This window comes from Trachurus trachurus (genome assembly GCF_905171665.1).
Source record: "Trachurus trachurus genome assembly, chromosome: 3".
Lineage (NCBI taxonomy): Eukaryota > Metazoa > Chordata > Actinopteri > Carangiformes > Carangidae > Trachurus > Trachurus trachurus.
The window spans coordinates 17,668,702-17,691,150 of record NC_139893.1 but is presented as its reverse complement, the minus strand read 5'-3'; the positions used below and the strand labels follow the sequence as shown (position 1 = coordinate 17,691,150).

Sequence of the window (22,449 nt, the reverse complement as noted above, 5' to 3'; positions counted from 1 at the left end):
ACATTGACTGCAGTTGTTCCCATGAGAGCAGAATTCAAAATGTTCTAGAAAATTCAGTTTTTGAGACAAAATTCTGATATTTGCTAAACTTCATCAACCATGACTCCAGAATATTGTCATTTTTTTCAGGAAGATTGAAAATGTATTTAGCAGGAATTTGATGGTATATGTTTACAGTACTGTTTACAGCCAAACGTTTTCATGCACTGTAGGCTCAATTTTTGCTTAATCAAAAATCTGAGAAACAAGTTTTGTGGAGGACAGTCTGGAGATGCTCTGTAGCAAGTTTGGTGTCAATTGAGCAAAAATTGTGGGAGGAGATACATTTTAAAAGTTTTACAGTTATTGAAAAAAACAGAGTGATGGACTTCATAATTTGTATTAAGTTTAAGTGGACAAAAGTTTCAGCAGTATTGAGGCTACATTTTGGTGAAGTTTCAACACTGTAGCATCTACCGTTGTTTTGGTAGGAATTTTTAAAGTTTTTAAATTTAAACGCTTATTGTGCCCCCCCTAGGAGGGGGGGGCACATGTCCTTGGAGTTGAGTGAATCTGGCATGGGGTCGGATGTTTCTGTGAAGTTTGGTGAGTTTTCGCCCATGGGAAGTATGACTTCCTTGGAAGAAGAAAGAAAGAAAGAAAGAAAGAAAGAAAGAAGAAGAATTCCTCGGAATACAATAGTGTCCCGGCAGCTTAGCTGCCCGGACCCTAATAAATCCTTTTGTTGGTGTAATACAAGGTCCTTACCACCTGGGGGCACAGTTTTCCAGGCGACAGCAGCAGCAGGAGCAGGAGCAGGAGCAGGAGCAGCCCTCCGTGTTTGGCTGAATCATTTCATCCATCTCATACCCAGAATGCAAAGTGAGACACCGAAACCTCAGCAGCAGCAGCAGCAGCAGCCACACGCTTTTCAGGTTATGATGGCGATAAGAGACACATCTTCACCTTGAGCCTTGAGGATTTCTCTCTCTCTCTCTCCCCCCTTCCTCCTCCTCCTTTCTCCGATTCATGAGCACACTCAGCGGGTCTCGTGCGGAGCGAGGACCTGCCGGAGCTTCAGCCCAGATTGGAGAGAGGACGTAGCGACTCATCGTCATGGCAGCGTCGGAGCTGTACACAAAGGTAAAGCCGCTGCAGCTCGGCTCGGCTGCTGCTGCTGCTGCTGCTGTTAGCACAACGACTAATACATACAGGTTTTAGCCGCGGTCCTAAATGCTTTAGGACGATACATTTCCAACAAAGGGGGAGAGGTTGTTGTTGCTGTTTTAGTGTGTCCTACTTGGCGTGATAGCCTGCAGCTTCGTGTCGTGTCAGCAGCGGCTGGAAATGAATGAAAATGAGTGTGAAATGTTTAAAATGAAGTCTGTGTGTGTGTGTGTGTGTGTGTGTGTGTGTGTGTGTGTGTGTGTGTGTGTGTGTGTGTGTGTGTGTGTGTTAGCAGAGCAGAGAGATGCTGGGTCAGCTCTGTGATGGGGGAGCAGCAGCAGCAGCCGACAATAAGACAACGTTTACAGATGCGACAGAGACTCGTCACCCCCTCCCTCCCCTCTCTTTCTCCTCTCTCCTTCCCTTACACGAAGATGATAGAAAATCAGATTTATTGATCTTTTATCTATCGCCTTGTTTTTGTTTTTTTTAACCAAAACAAAAATCAATTTTCCTCTCAGGCCTTCATATTTTACATCACCTCCCCCTCCTCCCCCTTCCCCACACTGGTAGCTAAGGGGGGAGGTTGTGATGATCGCATAGGCGGTGCCAGCCATCATGGAGGCTGTGTTTTTTTTATACGCTTGATAAAACCATCATGTTTGGCTTCAGCTCCAACCTGTGCATCTACACGGCTTTGTATTAGTCTTCCACATCATTGTTGTGACTCGTCTCTGTTGTCTGAGACGGGTGTTTTGGGATGTGAGCCCAATGAGTCCTTGCTTCAGGTTGGGTAGCCTATATCCGCTGAGAGATGGAGAGATGCTGCTGCTGCTGCTGCTGCTGCTGCTGCGTCGATCATCGCAGCATCCGGATGGTGTAGCATCCTTCCTCTTAGCATCCAGGATAATAAGAGCAGCCGAGGCCCTGAAGCCTCGGTGTGGCTGCATAGAGCCAGGACTCTCTGCTGCTGAGCAGGCCTGCTGTCATGAAGACTCACAAGGTCATAAGTGTTGTTGTGCAGCTGAAACTGTAGTAGGCCCATATCTAAGCCTGTAGATATAGAAATTGAAAATCTTGTTTGTGTGTGTGTGTGTGTGTGTGTGTGCAGGGAGGGAGATGAGTCACCCACCCCTCTCCCTCTTTGACAGCTGGTGTGTTCAGCTTGAATAACTGTTGTGCTGGAGGGAAAACGTGACAAATGTGTGTTATAGTGACAATTGCCTCTAAATATGTACCAAACACCAATACTTTTATATGTAAATTTGTGCCATTTGTGTTTATGGAAGTTTTTTTCCCCCACCACCCAAGCCTCTACTGTCTTAATAACCATACACAACATGTCAACAAAGATGTCTTTTAAGCAGATGACACAGATTTGAACCCTGTGTGTCAGCAAATGGACACTTGTGTTGTCAGCTCATGGGCTGACCCTGACCTTTAAGCAGAGAGGTTAACAAAAGTCAAAACTCAAACTGAGTGTTGTTTGACAGGAAATTGACATGAACAGGCAACAGCTGGTTGACTATAGGGTGATTTTTCAGTGCAGAAATGCCTAAAGTTCACAGGTTGTGACTTTTTAAATTAGTTAATTTTTGTGTTTTTTCGAGCTGTCAAGTAAACAAATGACATATGATCATTTTTGCAATGACCTTTTTTTTTCTTGTTTACCATCTTTTGATATTCTGTTCTAGTTTTATCTCTTTACCAAATGTACCAAGTGTGAGATCAAAATCTTTCCAGTTTTTTTTTTGGGATGTGATTTTTTCTAGTGAAAATGTATTTCTCTAAAAGTTGTGCTTATGAAATGATAAATTAGACTTTGATTCATTTATAATGATAGCAGCTCTTGGTTGCCACTTGGTTGCATCACAAATTAAAGGTGTAGCCTACTTTATATATGGACCTCTGCCTGCTTCCATGTAGCCACTGCTGAGTTCCAGTTGATGTTGGCTGAAGCTGCTGAATTTGTTGCCTCTGCCAACAGGGTTTTGGCTCGTCACCACCTTTCAATTTGATCATTTTATTCCATAAGAATCTTGTCGGGTGTTAAATGGTTTTAATTGCAAATGAATAGGGGATAACTTTCAATACGTCAATGTGGCTGGGAAACTTAAAACTGGTTTCTACTTTGAATGGTAGAGTCTGTTTTAGAAGTCAGCCTCTGATGTCAGACCCTTTTCTGTGATTTACTTTTCCAGTGCAGGGGTGGAAAACACTCTGCCCTTTGTGTGTATGAGTCAGCTTTATAGAAGCGTATTGAGTGGGTCCGAGCTGCTTGGTTAACACACACACACACACACACACACACACACACACACACACACACACACACACACACACACACACACACACACACACACACACACACACACACACACACACACACACACACACACACACACACACACACACACACACACACACAGCATCAGATTCTGCTTCACTCTCTGTTTGGATCCAGTCTGACCTGAGCACCAGTATAAAGAGAGGTGAGTCAGAGGTGAAAGTCGGTCTGTTTCATCCACTTTAGCCAAGTAACAAAAAAAAATCAAAGCTATGGTCAAAGGTGGTGAAACGGTGCTGTGAAACAAGGAAGTGAAGTGATGCCCCATTAGACGACCCAGAGATGGCCAGGCTCAATAGAAACTATATCGCTTCTATAGATTTGCTATTCCACAACAGTCATGTGTAGATGATGCAGAGCAGAGCCTTTCAGAGGTCAGTGACTTGAATCCAGCTGTGGTCGTGGTTGTAAAGCAGCTGGTGGTGAGAAACTAATGACCTGTGCTCACCATGATCTGGAGCACTGTCTTCTGGTATATGCTCTCTTGCCAAGAATTAGATGCGACGGTCGGCTCGGCTCCGTCTTCATATTTACTGCACAGAAATTAGAGAGATAATTGTTGAACAATTAAAATTTCTGTATGAGTAAACAGTGTGTTTATATTCTCATTAAACACTTACCTATCATATTCGTATGTGTCACATCAAAGGTCACACAGTGAGAGTTGCCATGACCGACCTGAATGAGAGGAAAACACATGCTGCTACATCACTAGTTGGGGTGTTGCCAAAAGCACAGTATGCTTGACCGTTACTTTGAACCCATAGTGAGCAGCACTGTGTTATTCATGAATGAAGACAAGATGATAATATTTATGTTTGACTGTCCAACTAGTGATTCAGCAAAACAAATATGTGAGAAAAAAAAAAAAGTTTAAATTAATGGGTTGAAGGAGGGATAAGTCAAAGCTGGTGTTACCTCACCCCACACTAATCACTTATGTCATTTCTTCAAGTGTTACACCACTACAATTATATTCGTAAACAGACATTGCATGACCTCATGACAGTCCCCTATATACAGAACAAAAGGCAGCATTCTCAGGAGACCAAACTCAATTGTATGTAGGCCTATGTATAAATTTAATTTCATATAGAAATGTCAACAATCAGAACAGACACGCTTTGTGCACTGTAGGTGTCATCTCAGCTGCACCAGGTGGAGAACTTTACACTATCTAACACCAATGATTTATTTTTTTCTCTTCTTTCCCTAATTTAGAGCATGTGCATTAGATTACTGGCATAACCTGGTTAAAGTAATTGCGCAGTCATGTTGTATATGCTCTGGCATGTGGTCATCGCCTGTTCAACGCAGACAGACACACCGAGGTAGAGACAGAGAGTTACAGAGAGACAGAGAGTTACGCTGCGAGTTTATGACAATAACAGTTTTCTCATATCTGTATTTAGTGTTTCAGTATCGGTTATTTACTCCCTGAGATGATCTGAGACACACGGCTTTAGCATATTTCAACATGTTGGTTTTGTTCTCAAGCAAATGAAACCGCTGTCATCGTTATGCAATGATGCAAACAGAGAAAAAAATGAGTTCCAGAAATTAGAAATTGATGTTAATGTTACAGAAATATACCTCTGAGACAGTGGCATTTGTGTGTGTAGGAAGAAGATTCAGTTTTTTTTTTTTTTTTTACTGCTCGTCTGTTTGTCTGTCAGTCGTTGTGTGGAGTCGGGGCAGTGGTTTGTGGGAAAGTCCTGTTTGTTTGCTCCAAGAGTCTGTCTGCTTCAGGACTCATGTGATCGCAGGAAGGAAGCCCGGATATGTGATAGACAGCAGGGACGGCCAGTCAGCTGTCACAGGGTGAGCAACTTTCGGGGAACGTCAGTGAACGCCGCTTGTGTGTCTGCAGACACAATGGGAAGGTTTCATCCACCAGCAAGCTCTGGAGCTCAGCGGCGCTCGATCAGTTAGTGTCTGGTCTTGTGGCGTGTGTGGCTGGAGGCCTCCAGAGAACCAGCAGACTCGCAGCATGAGCTAGAGCCTCGATAAGAGAGACGAGAAGATGAACCGGGAGTTGGAGTTTATGTTTGTCGAAGTAAGTTTTTGCTTCTTTGTTTTTTTAAAAATTGACTCACCACCCCATCTCTCCATTCATTGAGTAGTAGTAAAAGTAGATATGTATTATGTGAAGATGAATAATCTTATTAAACTGGCTGATCAGTTGAATAAGGAGCGATTTATTTGCCTTTTTAGCGTCTATGCAGTTCATTCATTGAGCGGTCTCTTAAGTTCTGGTCTTGACCGTAGTGTAGTGTCTCTCTACTAGGGGAACATGGGGCCCCAGTCCTGACACACCCTTGTTTCTTAACTCATCTCTGTAGAAAATAGTTATACCACTGAAATCAGAAAGGCTGCAAAAGCTCAATTACAAGCAAATCGGATTTTGCCTCAATCTAAGTAACAACACAATCTTTGTTTCAGATTGTCAGAATTAAATCAGAGGAAGTCTTAACCAGTTTCTCACCCATTCATCTAGGTACAGCAGGGCTGCATGTTTGTGCTGCAGAGGGCTGACATCCCAGTTGGCTCCCGTAGAGAAGGAGTATGATCTTCTGTTGACTGATACTATTTGCCATACACGTATGACATAAATCTCTTTTCTAAGGCGCGCTGTAGGGTGTTGGTGTTGTATTAGATCTGCAGCATTGAAGCAAAGGTTTGACCATTGTGTCTGATACCAAGATTTAGAGCTATTATCTGCTGTGAACCCACTGCGTGCCGACATCACAGTCTCCCATTCTCCCACCCTGATATAATGTACACAAGTGAAGGAATCAGCTCTGATTAAACTAATGTGATTAGGTGCTGGGCAGCATCACAGCGTCTTAGTAAGAGACTCTGATCCCTGGCAATCTCTGGACATTGGCACGCTAGTTGTGCCAATAGTGTAGTTTGGGAATACTGCTGGGCGTATAGGGAAGACAGTCGAGGGTCTTTCCTACCAAACTCTCCACCCGGGTCGAGGTCTGTGAAACTTGGCGTCATGCTGCGTCTGCCCAGCTGAGCAGAAAAACAGCAGATTCTCACATGAGCGGTATCATGTGACGAGGCTTCTGCAGTCTGGGACTCCATTCACGGCTTTACTGAGAATATGTAGGCAAAACACTTTTCCTCTGCAGAGGTCCAGATGGTCGGCTCTACCACTCTCTACTGTACTGTGTGAAGGTTTTCATCTATTTCCACTTGATTCACTTTTATGATGTGCCCATCTCTATATTCCTTTCATTCTTCCACAAGAACACTTAGACCGGCCTCCTCTTCTTGAGGAATATTTAGCTACATGGATAACTTGCAAGCCATGTTTTGACCCAATTTAATTTTTGCAGTTATAATTAGAAATGTGGCAGTTTGATGCGGATGCAATCGGGAATCAGTGCTGAAATGACAGTTTAAAGGTAAACTGGACCCCAAATGAAAGTGGTGTGATAAGTATTTATTTAGGTAGCGTTAGGTTTGATAAGTAGGATAAAACCCTGCGAGGGTTCAGAGAAGGCACACCAGGCCAGGGGGACTCGAGTCCGAGAGTGAAAGCTCAGAGCTCAGTATTAGCAGGGTGAAGTCTCTCTAATCTGCTGTTGACTTTGTGCAGATTTGTAAACACTTCTCCTGGATGCCTTGCCCTGCAGTTACAGCCCTATACCCCCAGCATACACGCACATACACACTGACTGCATGCACAAAAAGTACACTGTGTGCACACACTCTTGCAATGCCCTCATCTCTGTGACCTCCCATGTCCTCCAGCAGCAGGCATAGATGAACTAAGACATTCAGGGCATCTGCATGGAAAAATCTGAAAACTGTATCACTGGAAAGACCATGTGCAGTTATCCCTCTTTATATTCAGAGATTATAACCATCTTTGAGCACCAAGCTCTGGCACACAGTTTTAAAATGCATCTTTTATTAATTGTAAACGCATCCATACCTACAGTGGTTCTTCTACTTTGGGATGTCTACAGTTAGCCTGGCTCTCGCCAGACCCTTTTAGTTCCACAAAGCTCCACCAGAGGCGCTACGCTCAGCTTCACACAAGGGTCTGGACTCGAGGCCAATGCAAACTTCTTCCCCGGAGCAAAAAATAATGAACCAATCAGGATCGCCGGGCGGGACTTTCTGAGGTGTGACGTAGCGCTGAAGCGACTGTTTGAGTCAAACAACAATGGCGGCTCGCAATGAGGAGTCGTGCGTTGGCATTGATTCTGCTATTTCAACTGTTTTGTCAAATCTATCGAATATTAATTCTTTGAAAGATGAACAGAGAACGGTTTTGAAGGCATTTATTGGTGGCAAGGATGTTTTCAAGATAACGGACAAGTGGTTTATCCAATCACATACAAGATTTTTTTTACAAGGCCCCGCCTTCTGAAATGAATCGCCTATGGAGCAGTCCCAGACCCTTGTGTGGAGCTCAGCGTAGCTTTGCGGAACTACAAGGGTCTGGCGAGAGTCAGGCTAGTCTACAGTATCCCATGGTCAATGTTTCTGTTTCTGGTGCATTACCAAACGGAGAAGCTTTTGCAATGGTGTAAGTCAGTGGCATTTGCAGTAGTGGTAGCCTGTAGCCATATGTTAATGTAATGAAATTGCCGTGTAGTTGACTGGAATAAGATTAGCCAGTGTTAAACCCTGAGTTAGTCTAATCAGGTCCTGATCCTTTGTCTCAGTTAAACCAGGATTAGCATCGGCCCAGCCTTGTGTCTTGAGGAGCAGCCACTGCCGGCTGTGATCTGCCCTGCTGATAGCTACTGTAAAAGAAACATTTAGTTCTCTGACTCAAACTGGATGCTTTTTACTGCTTGTTTTTGGACTCTGGTAGAGGTATATAAAAGAAAAGAGATATTTGGGTACTATATAATGCCCATTGCTGTTTGAATTCTAATATGCCTGTAAGATACCATGACAGTGGTGATTTTTTTTTTTGCCTTCGATACTGTCATTTTATTTATGTATTTATTAAGTTTATGGACAGTGTACACAGACATTAAACAAGATAATATAAAGATGCATACCAGATTTAGCAAAGAGCTAATTTCCATCTTTAGTCCATTACATAGAACACAAATTCACACGTCCCAGACCCCAATACAATAAAAATAGTAATATACCACCACATCTACACAACAATACATAGAAGATAGATAGACATTCCAACGGGCTACTTCTGATGTGAAGTGCGAGGTAGAGATGTGCTTAGGTAAAGTGCTGGTTTGTTTGTAGAATTATACTATCATAGTTAAAGAAATGCAAAGAACTGTCATTGATCATCAATGCGTGTGATTGGCCAATGCATGACCAATACTCATGATTCTCAGCATGCATTGCACATGTCATGTTATGTCACTCTTGCACACTTTGCAAAAGTTCCACACAGCCCATTGTTTCAGTGGCCTGGTGGGAAGCAGGACTACACTACACAGCAGACAGAGTTTCTCTAAGCAGCAGCAGCAGCAGACACCAGAGCATTAACCACAGGTTGTAAGGTGACTGGAAGAAAAATGAAAATCGGCCAGTCCTGATCAGCAGCCATTCACAGTTGGGGTGGCCTTAGTAATCATTTTGGCCTCTACTGCTTTTTAAATTTGATCATTCATTTTTTTTTTTTTAAATCTGGTAATTATGTGAAGAAACAGAACTGAGGGAAGTCTCGTGGCAAATTGCAAGTTGAGTAGTTCTTCAATCTAGTGTAATAACCACATCATAAGCCTCTCTGCTGGTTTGTCACTGCCTGCTCCTTGAGTGAAAGACAAGCAATTAGTTATTGGCTCTGGGCGGGATCACACTGAATGCAATGAATATGTCACCATTCATTTAAAGAGCATCTGTCACTGACTGGCTGCAGTGCAGAGCTGAAGGTGTTGCATTGTTTCTGTGCATTCTCCGCATATAGTGAATGTCATATCTGGCAAACCTACTTCAGCACTGCACAAGTTGATCAACAAATAACGAAAGCATGGAATGAAGCTGAAATTCTCTCATTGGCTGCTCTCATTCACATGCTGAGCAGCGTGTGCACGCAACTGTTTGACATTTGGGTCATGTGATATTTGATGTCACGCGTGATGTCATTCATAGCACACCAGCCTGATCCATCATCCGTCCCTACGGCAGACGGACTGTAAAGGCTGCGCTCTGACTCATCACAATTTTTGTCTGCAGCTCCCAGATGCTCCTCGTTTCCAGCTTGTGTTTCATGGTGGAGAATGACGTCCTTGAAGCGTTTTAATGTGTGTGTCTGTGTGTGTCTGTGGTAGAGTTTCATCCTTCATCTCTCCTCTGTTTTCTCAACCCAGGGGAATTTGGTGTGTCTATAAATATGATTCATTGCCTCTGCAGCTGCATTGCTCTGCTCTCTGTATCTTTTTGGCCCCTTTTCGCACACACACACACACACACACACACACACACACACACACACACACACACACACACACACACACACACACACACACACACACACACACACACACACACACACACACACACACCTATCCATGTAGCTGTGTTTTGGTCCCAAGTGTGAAGAGAAAGAAAGGAGAGGTGCTGATTGGCAGCATATTTCAGTGTTAACTAATTCAGGATAAGCGTGTTTGACACTTAGTGATGTGTGAAAGTGTGTGTGTGTGTGTGTGTGTGTGTGTGTGTGTGTGTGTGTGTGTGTGTGTGTGTGTGTGTGTGTGTGTGTGTGTGTGTGTGTGTGTGTGTGTGTGTGTGTGTGTTAGGATGATTATCAGGAGCAGGAAGTGCGCTCGGTAATGCAGTGATGTCTCTGTGAGGTGTGATACTGCTCAAAACTCACCACAGCTATTTTTAGCCTCAGTCTTCCTCCTCCTCCCTGTCTCCCTCTCTCTCTCTGTGTTGCTAGGAGGCTGGCTGCTGGTACAGTCTCCTGCAGGGACCAAAAAGGTGAAACAACTTACAAAATGGTGGGATGAGGATAGAGGAGGCAGCCATCTAGGCTATGTTGTAATTATAGATAAATGTAACATATAGGCTACAGAGCTTTTTTTTCAAGTTGTTCAAAAATCATATTATTAGGGATCATATTAGTTTTACTGCCTTCTCCCTGATCTCCATTCATCGGCTTTGCATTGGGGCAAATATTGAAACAAGAGTCTGTGTTTTTCATAACACCAGACACTACGAACAAGAAGTAATTGGTTCTTAATAGTTGGAAGCAACGGGCCCATGGTATATCTGATTTTGTACATACTCTCTCAACCAGATCTTTTTTTTTTTTAAACTGTTAATTGGGGATATGGTGGCAGTAACTTGTCAGTGTTAATAAGAAAGTTCTTCCTGTTGCTGTTTGTTGCAGATATTGTTGTGAAACTGTTAATGACAGAAAACGTCTTAATTAGAAAATGTTGCCTCACAGTTGACTGGTGATGGTTACCGTAGGTGTGAGTGTTTGTGTGGTGAGGTGTGAGGCTGTGACCTGTAGTTTGATCATGCTGGGCTGAAAACAGGGGGTTTCTGTCACTTCCACTTCCCCACATTGTTATCCCTTAATTCAAAATCCACATGCAATCATAACCTACTAATATTTTTTCTGCTTGCCTTCTTCAAACCATCGCTTGATGCCAGTCAATCATTGCAAGTCTGCCAGTCTGTCCTTCAGATCTGAAACGCTCCTCGTGTGCTACTCACGTGTTTCCAATCCCTGTTGTGTTTCCGTGAATGAGGCGTCAGTCACCGAGGAAGATCCTGCTCATTCATGCATTGACGTTGGGCATCTAGGGTTGAAACACTGGCCTAATCTCTTCATAGCTCTCTGCTAAAATAACTCTAAACTTAGACCCAGATCCTGCTCTTGAGTTTAATATATTGCAACATCAGTCAAACTCTGACAACATGAACACTGAGCACACTGTTTTTCTCTGGCATCCACCGCTTGTTTCTCAGTTGTGCGTCCCACCTGCCAACATTTCTCCAAGTTGTCGCAATGAAGTGTATTTTTAAGGGATCACCCTCTATTTCTATGTTTCTATGAATCTCCTTATGGGCCTCTGCTTAATGAAGATGCTTCACAATGATGTCTGAATGTTAAAACTCTCTTTGCTTCTTTTATTTTAAACTTCTACTCATCTGTCTGTCTCACTTTGTTTTGCTTTACTTTTTCTGCAGTCTATTCCATTCACGCAAAATACAAGCAACACAGCACTTATTTTCTCATTTCCTGAAAGCCATGTGTGCACAAGTCTCCGACAGAAAAATAAGCCAGTCAACAGATACTTTTGTCGTGCCGTGCCGTGAGCTCCCAACGTACAGAGAGAAGTTTATCTTTCACTTGTAAATTGTTTTTGTCTTCTCTTATCAAAAATGTTTGTCTTCAGAAAAAAGAACAGGTTGGATATAGTTTCCAGTTTTTATCACTGCTTCATTTTTCTGTCTTTGTAGCCTACAGCTTTAATAACCCAGTTTCAGTTGATCTCCAGCTTTCTCTCTCTCCACTTCCCTCTCTCCCACACACACACATACACAGCATTACAACATACTCAAATCATCTTTAACTGACTGATTTCTGGTGTTTTTAATTTATGTTTTTAAATGAAATTGATCCTCAGACACTGTCACTCAGAGGCAAACTTTAACCACACTGCACACAGTCTACCTAACTGTGAGGGACCCAGCAGTTGACACAGGGACGCAGACTCAGAAGTAGCAAAGATAGCTTAAATTTATTTTTCTTTGGTCAAACATAAGTCAAACTCAAAAAGTTAACATGGCTATATTTATTTATTTATGCATTCATTAATTTATTTCATTATGACTAAAACGGCTTTCCATATTCCTGCAGGGGTGGAGACAGAAAAGGATTAGAGAAAGAAAAAAATCAGACAAATGGGACAGACGGAGGGTTTTATGGTGGTGGAGCTTTGAAGAAAAATATGTGAATAACACTTTACAGTACTCTCATTAAGGCACTATGTAATTGCAGATGATAGAATATTAAAACAGCATTTTTACTACACTGCAGTAGCAGACACATCTGCCTGAATAAAGATGTAAATCTGTTGTTTTTATTTTATTTCTGTATTATTTCATTTGCTCTTGTTGAGGCTGTAGCTGCCATTTCACTCCACATATCCTCCTGTGAGCAAAAAAAAAAAAGAACACACAGACAGACAGACAGATGGAGGTAGGGAGGGAGGTTGTGGTTTTGTGTGACCATGATGTCATGATTCAGATGATCGGTAGTGGAGCGGCGCGCTAATTTAACTAGGTTCTCACTACAATGAGACCTTTCTCCCTCTCGACTCTGCAAAATTGTCATCAGCAGTTTATGTAACGTCAAAAGAGGCAATGAAATCATTGGTCGTCCAGAAAGACTCTGAGCTCATCGTCATGTGCTTTGGTTACCCAAGTCTTCATGAGGCAGATGTCATTTAAACATGTCTGTAGTCAGGAGTTTACTCCGCCTCTTGTATATTTGTAAGTATTTGAAATAAAACGAGGCTCAGTAAAGCGAAAATCCTCTTTCGTGTTAAGATTATAACACATAAAGGTTTTAGAGTGTAAATCCTGTAGTGATTTGTTGAGGTGTGGGCGTAACTGTGGGGTGGTTTGTACTCTCAGACTTAGTGTGTCCTACATAATGCTTTTAATAAAGACAAAAAAAGGTATTTAGGATATTTTTATATTGGTACTTTCATGTATATGTATATGTGTGTGTGTGTGTGCGACTTACGTCTGTGAACTGGATTCCTTAGCCATGTGACCGGTAGTGGTGATTGTTGTCTGCGATCAGCTGATTCCCTCCAGTCACAAGCCCTGAAGGCCTGAAGACAGACAGTTATACAGCAGCGTGTGTCCGTGTGAGAGAGGCGACTATATCCACAACTGCATGTTTCAGTGGTTATTGGCTAATATTTGGTCAATTGGTGTGTTCCCACAACTTCACTGACGATTATGAGCCATGTGCTCATGACCGTGGAAACACAGAGCCCAGTGTTTTCTCTGAGGTCATACTGTTTTAACCAATAGAGGAAACCAGTATAAGTAACTCTCCTATCATCCTTCTTCCAAGAAAGGTTTTAGCTGAAGTGAGGTACAGCAAAGTTCACTCAAACAGGATCTTCAATTGATGCTCATTAACCCCAGGCTACTTTGAATTTGAGAAGGGAAGAGAGATATAGTTTTCATATGGATGGAGTATTCCTTAGCATACAGAACAAACACTCTGGGTACTTTCTATTTTTAAGTCCTTTAACTGGATAAATGTCTGTTTTTAACCTAATTATTCTTTTCCTTTTGTTTGTCAGTGTGCTCGAGTGTGGATCCCCGATGCAGAGGAGGTGTGGAAGTCTGCCGAGCTCACTAAGGACTACAAAAATGGCGACGCCTCCCTGCAGCTCATGCTGGAGGATGGAACGGTGAGGGTGAATGGAGGAGAGAAAGGGGGGATGAGGAGGAATCAGTCTCTCCCTCTTTGTGCTTTTTCTTCCTCTCAGCTCTTTTTGTTGCTTATTCTGTCTCGCTCTCTCTGCCACAAAGACGCTTGAAAGCACAGCATCTCATTAGTGGGTATTGGTTTTACCATTAGCACTCCCCACAGATGAGACCCGGTTGCAAAGATGCCCCAAGGAGCATTTCAGATGTATAGCGGTGGATTGAATTCCCAGCTCTTGGAATACAAACAGCTACCAGTACATATTTCTTACCTCTAGCAATCATATATAAACACTCCTGCTAATTAATGCAGACATGGAGCAAAAGCATTTGTCATATTGCCCCCTGTGATTTAATATTCATGTGATCATATGTAACTGATTAAATATTCATGTGATCATATGTAAATGTAACTAGATGCAACTATCATCAAAGAGGTTACTATATGTTCTATATGTTTGGCTGATTGTTTTATGTCTCCAATTAGTTTTTCAAATTTTTTTTTTAAAAGCAAGGCCACATGCCAGTCTGAGTGCTGAAGGTTATTTGTAGAGCTAAATATCACATACTGTGTCTTTTCTAGCTTTGCATAATGGCAAAGTTATTCACCATCAGCCAGTGTGTCCAAGAGGATAATCACAAATTACCTGAAGCCCCCCCTCCAAAAATATAGTTTTCTATTAAAATCAACATTATATTTTGGGATATTGATTGTAATCCAGAACCATATTTAGATAAAAGAAAATCAATTTTGGATGATTGTGCTGCCTTGTGATGCACAAAGTTCATGTGAGCTAGATTGCTGTTGTTGAAGATCATCAAAATAACTCACTTAATGAGACAGTTAAATAATCAGATTATCTAATTAATCCCTGTTGCGAAGAGATTCCCATTTTGCAGATCAATTATGCTTTCAAACAATCACCAGCCAGACAAAGAGATGCTTTTAATAATAATAGTATAAAAATGTGAGAATGCGCAGCATATAATAATGCATGGAAGCCAAAGTTTCGACACGGACAACTAAACCGAAAACACAATCAATACCACCACAGCTTTGAGTGACTGATGGTTTTTCTCTGGAGCCGTGGCGAATCAGTCGCTTGTCTCATGATGTTTTCAGAACACTTATGGGATACTGTATGCATATTTTTAGTGGGTGTGGACATGTGTTATCTGTGGTCATTTAAATAGTGCCCTGAGCGCTGTTAGTGTAGTTGCCCTCAGACAGACAAACCATGGAGGCTACAACAGACAAACCTGTAAAGGAGTATGAAGATATTTATCCAGGAGGAATTTGTCCTTATACCCTGGAATGGATTTTAGCAACAGAGTTGAGCACGTTTTTTTATATGGTGAGTGAGTCTTGGCACTGGACAGCTTGTTTGTTTTTGTTTTTTACATTAGTGGTTACTGCATTTATACCATACTGACAGAACATACTAGCATTGGACAGGTTTCTGTTAAAATCTGCTCTCAGATTGAGTTGGTTTTCATGTGTGTTCTTACATTTAATTATGTATATATATATATGATCTCTGTGGAAGATACAGGTGCAAATCATGATGCTCTGCTGCTACATAAAGGATCCTAACACAGATCAAAGTCAGATCCACCACCTAATTCATAGTTTTGTGTTGTGCATTGCATAAAACCGGTGTCCTGCGTCTACGTTTGAACTGTCCCTTGTCTCTCTGGTTCGCTGCTCGTCTCCCAGAACATTGAGCACAAGCTGGACCCCAAGACGAAGAACCTGCCTTACCTACGAAACCCCGACATCCTGGTGGGCGAGAATGACCTCACAGCGCTCAGCTACCTCCACGAGCCGGCCGTGCTTCACAACCTCAAAGTCCGCTTCATCGACTCGAAGCTCATCTACACCTATTGTGGTAGGAAGTCACTCCACACCTGTAATGAAGCCAGGTCTTAGTGTGAGACCCTCACGCAAAGAAAAACCCAGCATTGAGAGTTAGTCATAGTCCCTATCACCTGCATCTACATGTCTGCTATTTGTTTTTTATTTTGAATGATATGTTCTAATAATCAGTTGCATAATGCTAATAGAGGATATTATGGGTTAATTAGTTAAGCACTGCTTTGACGTCTGCAAACTTGAATGACCTTCTTTGTTACTGTAAGTAAAGCATTGTTTATTAAAGCCAGTCAACATTTGTATGCTTATCAAGATTCACAGATAAAACTTCCCTTATTAGTTGAGAGCTGTAGATATCCATTAGTATTGCATAGTTGTGTATCATTTTCCAGCAAATTGAAGATGATGAATGCAAAATGTGAGATATTTTTCATGGTACATTTTCAGTTTTACTTACTGTATGTTTTAGTCCAGTGTTTTTGCTGTCAAAATATACATTTTGAAAAATATCTCACAATACATTTGAGCCATATGCACATAAACTGATCAGACATAACAGAAAAACAGGCTTTTATGTTGTCGATGATCTGTATAATTTTTTTTTTTTGACTTGGTGTAGCCAAGAAGCCATAGAAAATAAGTTAAACTGCAAATTAAGTTTCATCATTAGCTCTTTTTTAAGGCTACAGATATGTGCCAGTGAACCACAACAATAAAAACAGTCACCTGTTTTCATGTTTTTGAGGCTAACAAGGTTTAACAAATAGTGAAACCTTTCTTATACTATGTGACCATTGGAGGTGCTTACATTGGTATTGTTTGTTATACACAAAAAAGGTATCTTCGATTCTGATAGTATACAATATACAGTATATATTTATTTAAAAAAAATTCCTCCCCTCTCTGTCCTCAGCCCAGTTCAGCTGCAACCAAGCTCATGCCTTTTATCTTTGTCATAGGAATCGTCCTGGTGGCCATCAACCCGTATGAGACGCTGCCCATCTACGGGTCAGACATCATCAATGCCTACAGCGGTCAGAACATGGGAGACATGGACCCACATATCTTTGCTGTGGCCGAGGAGGCTTACAAACAGATGGCCAGGTTTGTGACTGCGTGTGTGCATGTGTTACCTGAGTAGTTCTCCTTCTAGCTTCCCTGTTGCTCAGCCCTCCCTTTCCCTTCAGGGTTTGTAGGTCAGAGCTGTGACAGAAATAGCCTTATGGTGGTCTCACTGTTGCTCTCACACACACACACACACACACACACACACACACACACACACACACACACACACACACACACACACACACACACACACACACACACACACACACACACACACACACACACACACACCTATAAATACACCTTTAAACACTGGTTTCTTTCAAAGAGCCAACCAATGGCGGCTCCTGTCTGGGCATTGATGCCATCAAAACACTAATATACACATAATATATGAACCTTAAAGAACACTTTTTTTTCTCAAAAGTAAGTAAAAACTGAAACTATTAATGCACTATTGTCTGTTCAGTAGTTTAAGGAACAAACAAGATTTTGATTTGGGTTATATTTGATTCTACAATAATGAATGAATGAAAATGGCAAATCTATTATATAGTGCCTCTTTTTGAGGTTTGAGGTTCTTTTCTCTTTTCATCTATTAGTCGGTGTTTTTATATGGTAGCCTACATTTTGGCTAACTGGCCTGGAGAAGGAAGTTTCAGAGCGGGTGTGCCTTGATAATCTTCTGATTTCAATGAGCCACTGCACAGATTCATTGCACCCTGTGTGCAACGCTGCATCACAACCCCATAAAACGATCTCCATGCTTCACAGTGATCATGGTGTTGTTTTCCTCTCAAGCTTCCTTTTTCTTCTGTGAACATGGAGCTGATGTGACTCAACGAAAAGCTCTCGTTTTGTTTCATCTATTCAGAAGATGTTTTCCCCAAAGCATTGTGGATTGTCAACATGTATTTTAGCAATGTCCACTCAGGATTTCTTTTTTTTTTAATGTTTCTCTTTTCTAAAGTGGAGTCTTCCTCCATTTTAACCTCTTCACCCACTTTAAATCATAAAGACTTTTTCTGGGTTCCTATTCTGTCGTTTAAATTATGGCTTTGTTCAATTTGGAGTCACGTTTCCTCTTGCAGGTGGTGGTCAGGAGGTGAGCTTGGTTCCCTTACAATCGCAGGAGCATCCAGCTGCTTGGAGATGGTCTTATAGTGTATTTATTCATTGTGCTTGACAATTATTTTCCTCCTTATCTCCTCAGACAACTCTCCTCTATTCTGTATATTCAGCGTTTCTCACAATGATACCAAACAGCTCGATGAGGACTTTACCTTATTTAAATGGTCAATAATCTGCTTTTATAAGTCTCTATATTTATCTCTACTTCTAAACATTTGTTAGAGGATCTTTGTAGAATGAACAAGGATTCAGCTCTTTTCACTACCTCCGTCTTAGTCTCTGTTAAACCAAATCCCTGCTTGTATGCAGAACAAAAGTGAAGTATGAACAAAGAATTGTTTCAGTGAGGTGCAGGGATATCAATACTTTTGGGCCCACTGGCAAATACTAGATACATGAAGCTCGGCTTAGTTGCATCACACCAATAACTCATGTCAAGTTTGTTTACTTGTTTCCGTATCCCTCTTTGGCATGCAGTGTCTGAGTTGGCTTCACAAGACTACAACAGCAATAGCTCTGTAGGAAATCAAACCTGAGGAGGGTGTAATAGAAAGAGATGAAACCTTGTGAGAGGTCATTCAATGAAATATCCTGCCTTCTGAGACACTAGTGGATCTAGCTTCCCCTCTAGCAGCTGGGAGTTTATTCCAAAGAAAGGTGGCTCAGTAGGAGGAGGCAGCATGAGGATTTTATCTGAGTGCTGTAGTTAATGAGGAGGCTCAGCCCGCTGAGATATTGAAACACACAGAGGAGCAGCCGGGCTTATAAGGTGTGTGAACACCTGCTCTTCCCGTGGGCACTGAAAATGTCCGTGGATGACAGCAGATGCCACATTCTGTCTGCTCAGAGCTTAACCCTGGCATTGTTTGTGTCACACTCTCTGGTTATTGTTTAACTAACGATTTGTTCATATACTTGTACACGAGGGTAACCTGTAACCTCAGCACTAGTTTGATATAATCCTGATGTAAATGAGTGATGTAAAGCCAAAAAAAACCTTGCATCTAACAAAAACATGTGCAATATTTTTTCCCCACAGCATCAAATCAAAACTGCAGCAATACAAGTTCTGTACAGTCTTCTTATGTTTCTTTTCTAACCTGTCAGGGATGAGCGGAACCAGTCCATCATTGTGAGCGGGGAGTCTGGAGCAGGAAAGACGGTATCAGCCAAATACGCCATGAGATACTTTGCTACGGTCAGCGGCTCCGCCAGTGAAGCCAATGTCGAGGAGAAAGTCTTGGCTTCCAACCCCATCATGGAGGTGAGGGACCGACACCGGCCTCAGATTACTTTCCTTTATTTCTTAAAACATATTGACGCTCAAAAGTTTACCTACGATTTTCTTTCCACTTTGTGCTGTTGTCTCATTCATCATTGTCATGGCTATTATTATTATAAAGCATATAGGGAAAGTGTTGTGGTGCGTGAAAAACTAGATCTTTACCCCGTCCCCCCACACTGCTGTGAAATCGTCATCAAAAGTGGAAGATCCGGTCATTTCCTCTACAGTACACGATATTCACAAGCTTTGTTTATTTCTGGCTGATTTCCTTTGTGCTTCCCATCTCATCTCTTCTCCTCTTCTCTGGCATTTTCCTCTCTTCCCTTCAGTTTCTCCACCACACTGTCTTCTTGGCCTCAGGCTGCTCTCTGGCTGCGATATCCTTAACCCTTGGATGCATGAGCTACCAATACCTACACTCTTCCATGAGTGGGGTCAAAAATGACCCCAATTAGAATCAATGCGTTTTTGCAATAAATGTCTTTAATTTTGGTTAAAGATGATGATTTTCATTATATTTTGGTCAACAAAAGAATGATTTCATTTTTTACACGTTCATTTATCACTTTTTATTCACATTGATCACAAAACAATCAATCAGGTATCAAAAAATGTCAAAATCCATTGTTTGTGTGTCCGTCTGTCTGTTTGACAATCGAGGACGAACAGAGAACATTCAGTAGATCTGGGGACCATAACACTGTCCACATATATGTAAACACACAAACATCTTCTCTCTTCTCACTGTGTGCAGCAGGATCATTTGTCGGGCAAGGTCCTCAGTAATCCTAGCTCCTATAGCAGATACTTCAGATGAGAAAACATAAAAAGGACAATGTTTGAATGGCACACAAAAATACTCTATAAATCAATACGTAGCCATGAAGTAAATGTCTATATGTAAGTAAATACACAGACATGCATGCATGCACGCACACACACACACACACACACACACACACACACACACACACACACACACACACACACACACACACCATATACATACATCACATCAATAATCGTATAACAGAGTTTTTATTACAGGGAAATTATAAATATATTAAGAGTCTCACTCTCTACACAACCAATGCAGTAATGTTAGCTACCCTACTATACTAGCTAACATCAAAGTACTAACATTACTTTGCAGTTAGCTAAATAGTGCCTCATTTGTAACAACAAAGTAGGCTAATTTGATGACAATAATACTAACGTTATACTCTATCACAGAAAAGTCATGGATGTGGAAAATAAGTTCATAAATGAAGATAATACTTACATGTATGTTGCTGTGTAAAAATGACCTCCTGGGTGGTGAGACTGCTGACATTAGATGTGTAAGTGGGACAGTAACAGTATACTGCTAGTCAGTGTTGAAAAGAATCAAAGGTTCCTTGGAAATTCCATAGGAAATGCTTGGGGTCATTTTTGACCCCGCTTATGGAAGAGTGGGGTAGTGATACAAAAACTGCAATTTCTTAAAATTAATGAAATATTTTTTAAAAATACAAATGGCCCCATGCCACAAACATGTTTTATGAGGAATACCTGGAATATGAAAATATAAATACTTTTAATTTCAAAGATTTTGAAGAATAACAACCCCTGGGGTCATTTTTGACCCCACTTATGCATCTAAGGGTTAAGTGCATGTGTATTTGTGTTTTTCTTTCAGCACAGTCATCAGCACAGGAGGGGCTGTGGAGCTCTCCTGTGCCCATATGCCGCTACCCCACTTCCACCCGCACACTCCACCTCCTGCCATCCCCCACCCTGTCCGTCCTTTTCCATCCGCTCTGCTAATATCTCTCTCCTCCTCCCAGCCAATCAGAGACGAGCTGACGGAAATGAATAGAAAGCTTTCTTTCGTCGCAGTGATGTCACTTCAGCCTCTAAGCCTGAGTAGATGGTTGCGTCAGCCTTTTCGATATTACAAGATCTATATGTGTGTGTGTGTGTGTGTGTGTGTGTGTGTGTGTGTGTGTGTGTGTGTGTGTGTGTGTGTGTGTGTGTGTGTGTGTGTGTGTGTGTGTGTGTGTGTGTGTGTGTGTGTGTGTGTGTGTGTGTGTGTGTGTGTGTGTGTGTGTGTGTGTGTGCGTGTGTGCGCGCGCAGTGTGAGGTGTGTGTGTGTGTGTGTGTGTGAGGTGTGTGTGAGGTGTTTGTGTGTATGGCTGATGCAGGCAGAGAAGTGGAATACCTGCTCTGCTGAAAGACTCCTTGTCTGCGGTGAAAGACTGAGTGTTTGGCCCTGACCCAGCAAGAAGCCTGTGTGTTCACACAAGATTTAACTCTTTAGGCCGTGTGTTTGTGTGTTTGCTTGCGTGTAGCCCCACCCATCTACTGACAATTCCTAGTGGGCTCACGGATCGATCCTGTTTATTGAACTACTGTAAGTCTGCTGACTGCAGATGATTTGTCTGCGAACGTATTGTACAGTATCTCAGCAGGAAATGTCTGCCAAAGTATCATTGATCAAACCAAAGTGTGTGTGTGTGTGTGTGTGTGTGTGTGTGTAAGGACAGAGCGCTGTTAAGACATATTAATTATTTTATAAGATACCACAAATCATATGAAGCCTATATCAGGTTAACAACAGTATGAGAGTTTTTTTGGTAGACTGGTTTTAGAAACAGGTGAACAAAGGACTTTAGAGATAAATTCTGACGCTGCAACAGTGGTAAATAATATGAAATGACCATCGGCAACCGTTTAGCGTTGCATAAAAAAAGTGGAAACAAAAAAAACAGCAGGCCTGGCATTGTCCAATGGTAATCTTATTTGTTTAATCCAGACAAAAACAGAAACACAATAATGGCACATTGTGGTTTTAGGGGGTTTGTGTGCTGGACTATTTCAATGACTTTGTGGTGACAACAAGATGTCTGGCTAAGAAATAGAGAAATATTGGATATTGTTACCTTCAGGCAGAGCCAGGCTGCCCCTTTTTTTCCAGACTTTATGCTAAGCTAACAAGCAACAAGCTGTAGCTTCATGGTTAACTTACAGCTGTGAAAGTGGTATAAATCCTCTTATCTTTCATTAAGTTTTCAAATATTTCCCCAAAGAACAGTTTTGTTAAGTTGACTGTCATGAAAATAACCAAATTTTCTCTTCATATTTTCTGTGCCACCATAGGACTCAACGATTGCCGCTCACTATGCTGTTGTGATGGAGATTTTAAAC

At 41.7% G+C, this 22,449-nt stretch overlaps 1 protein-coding gene across 2 annotated transcripts in view; it reads left to right on the top strand.

Moving 5' to 3' along the window:
• Positions 1 to 991: 991 nt before the first annotated feature.
• Positions 992 to 22,449, top strand: part of myo5aa (myosin VAa) — a 51,323-nt gene continuing 29,865 nt past the window's right edge. For both annotated transcript variants that reach the window (XM_084001800.1, XM_084001799.1), the window contains exons 1-5: positions 992 to 1,122; positions 13,780 to 13,890; positions 15,624 to 15,795; positions 16,739 to 16,883; positions 19,086 to 19,242. In XM_084001800.1, coding sequence (XP_083857926.1) covers positions 1,096 to 1,122; positions 13,780 to 13,890; positions 15,624 to 15,795; positions 16,739 to 16,883; positions 19,086 to 19,242 — 612 coding nt within the window. In that variant the 5' untranslated portion in view covers positions 992 to 1,095. The remainder of the gene's footprint in view (positions 1,123 to 13,779; positions 13,891 to 15,623; positions 15,796 to 16,738; positions 16,884 to 19,085; positions 19,243 to 22,449) is intronic.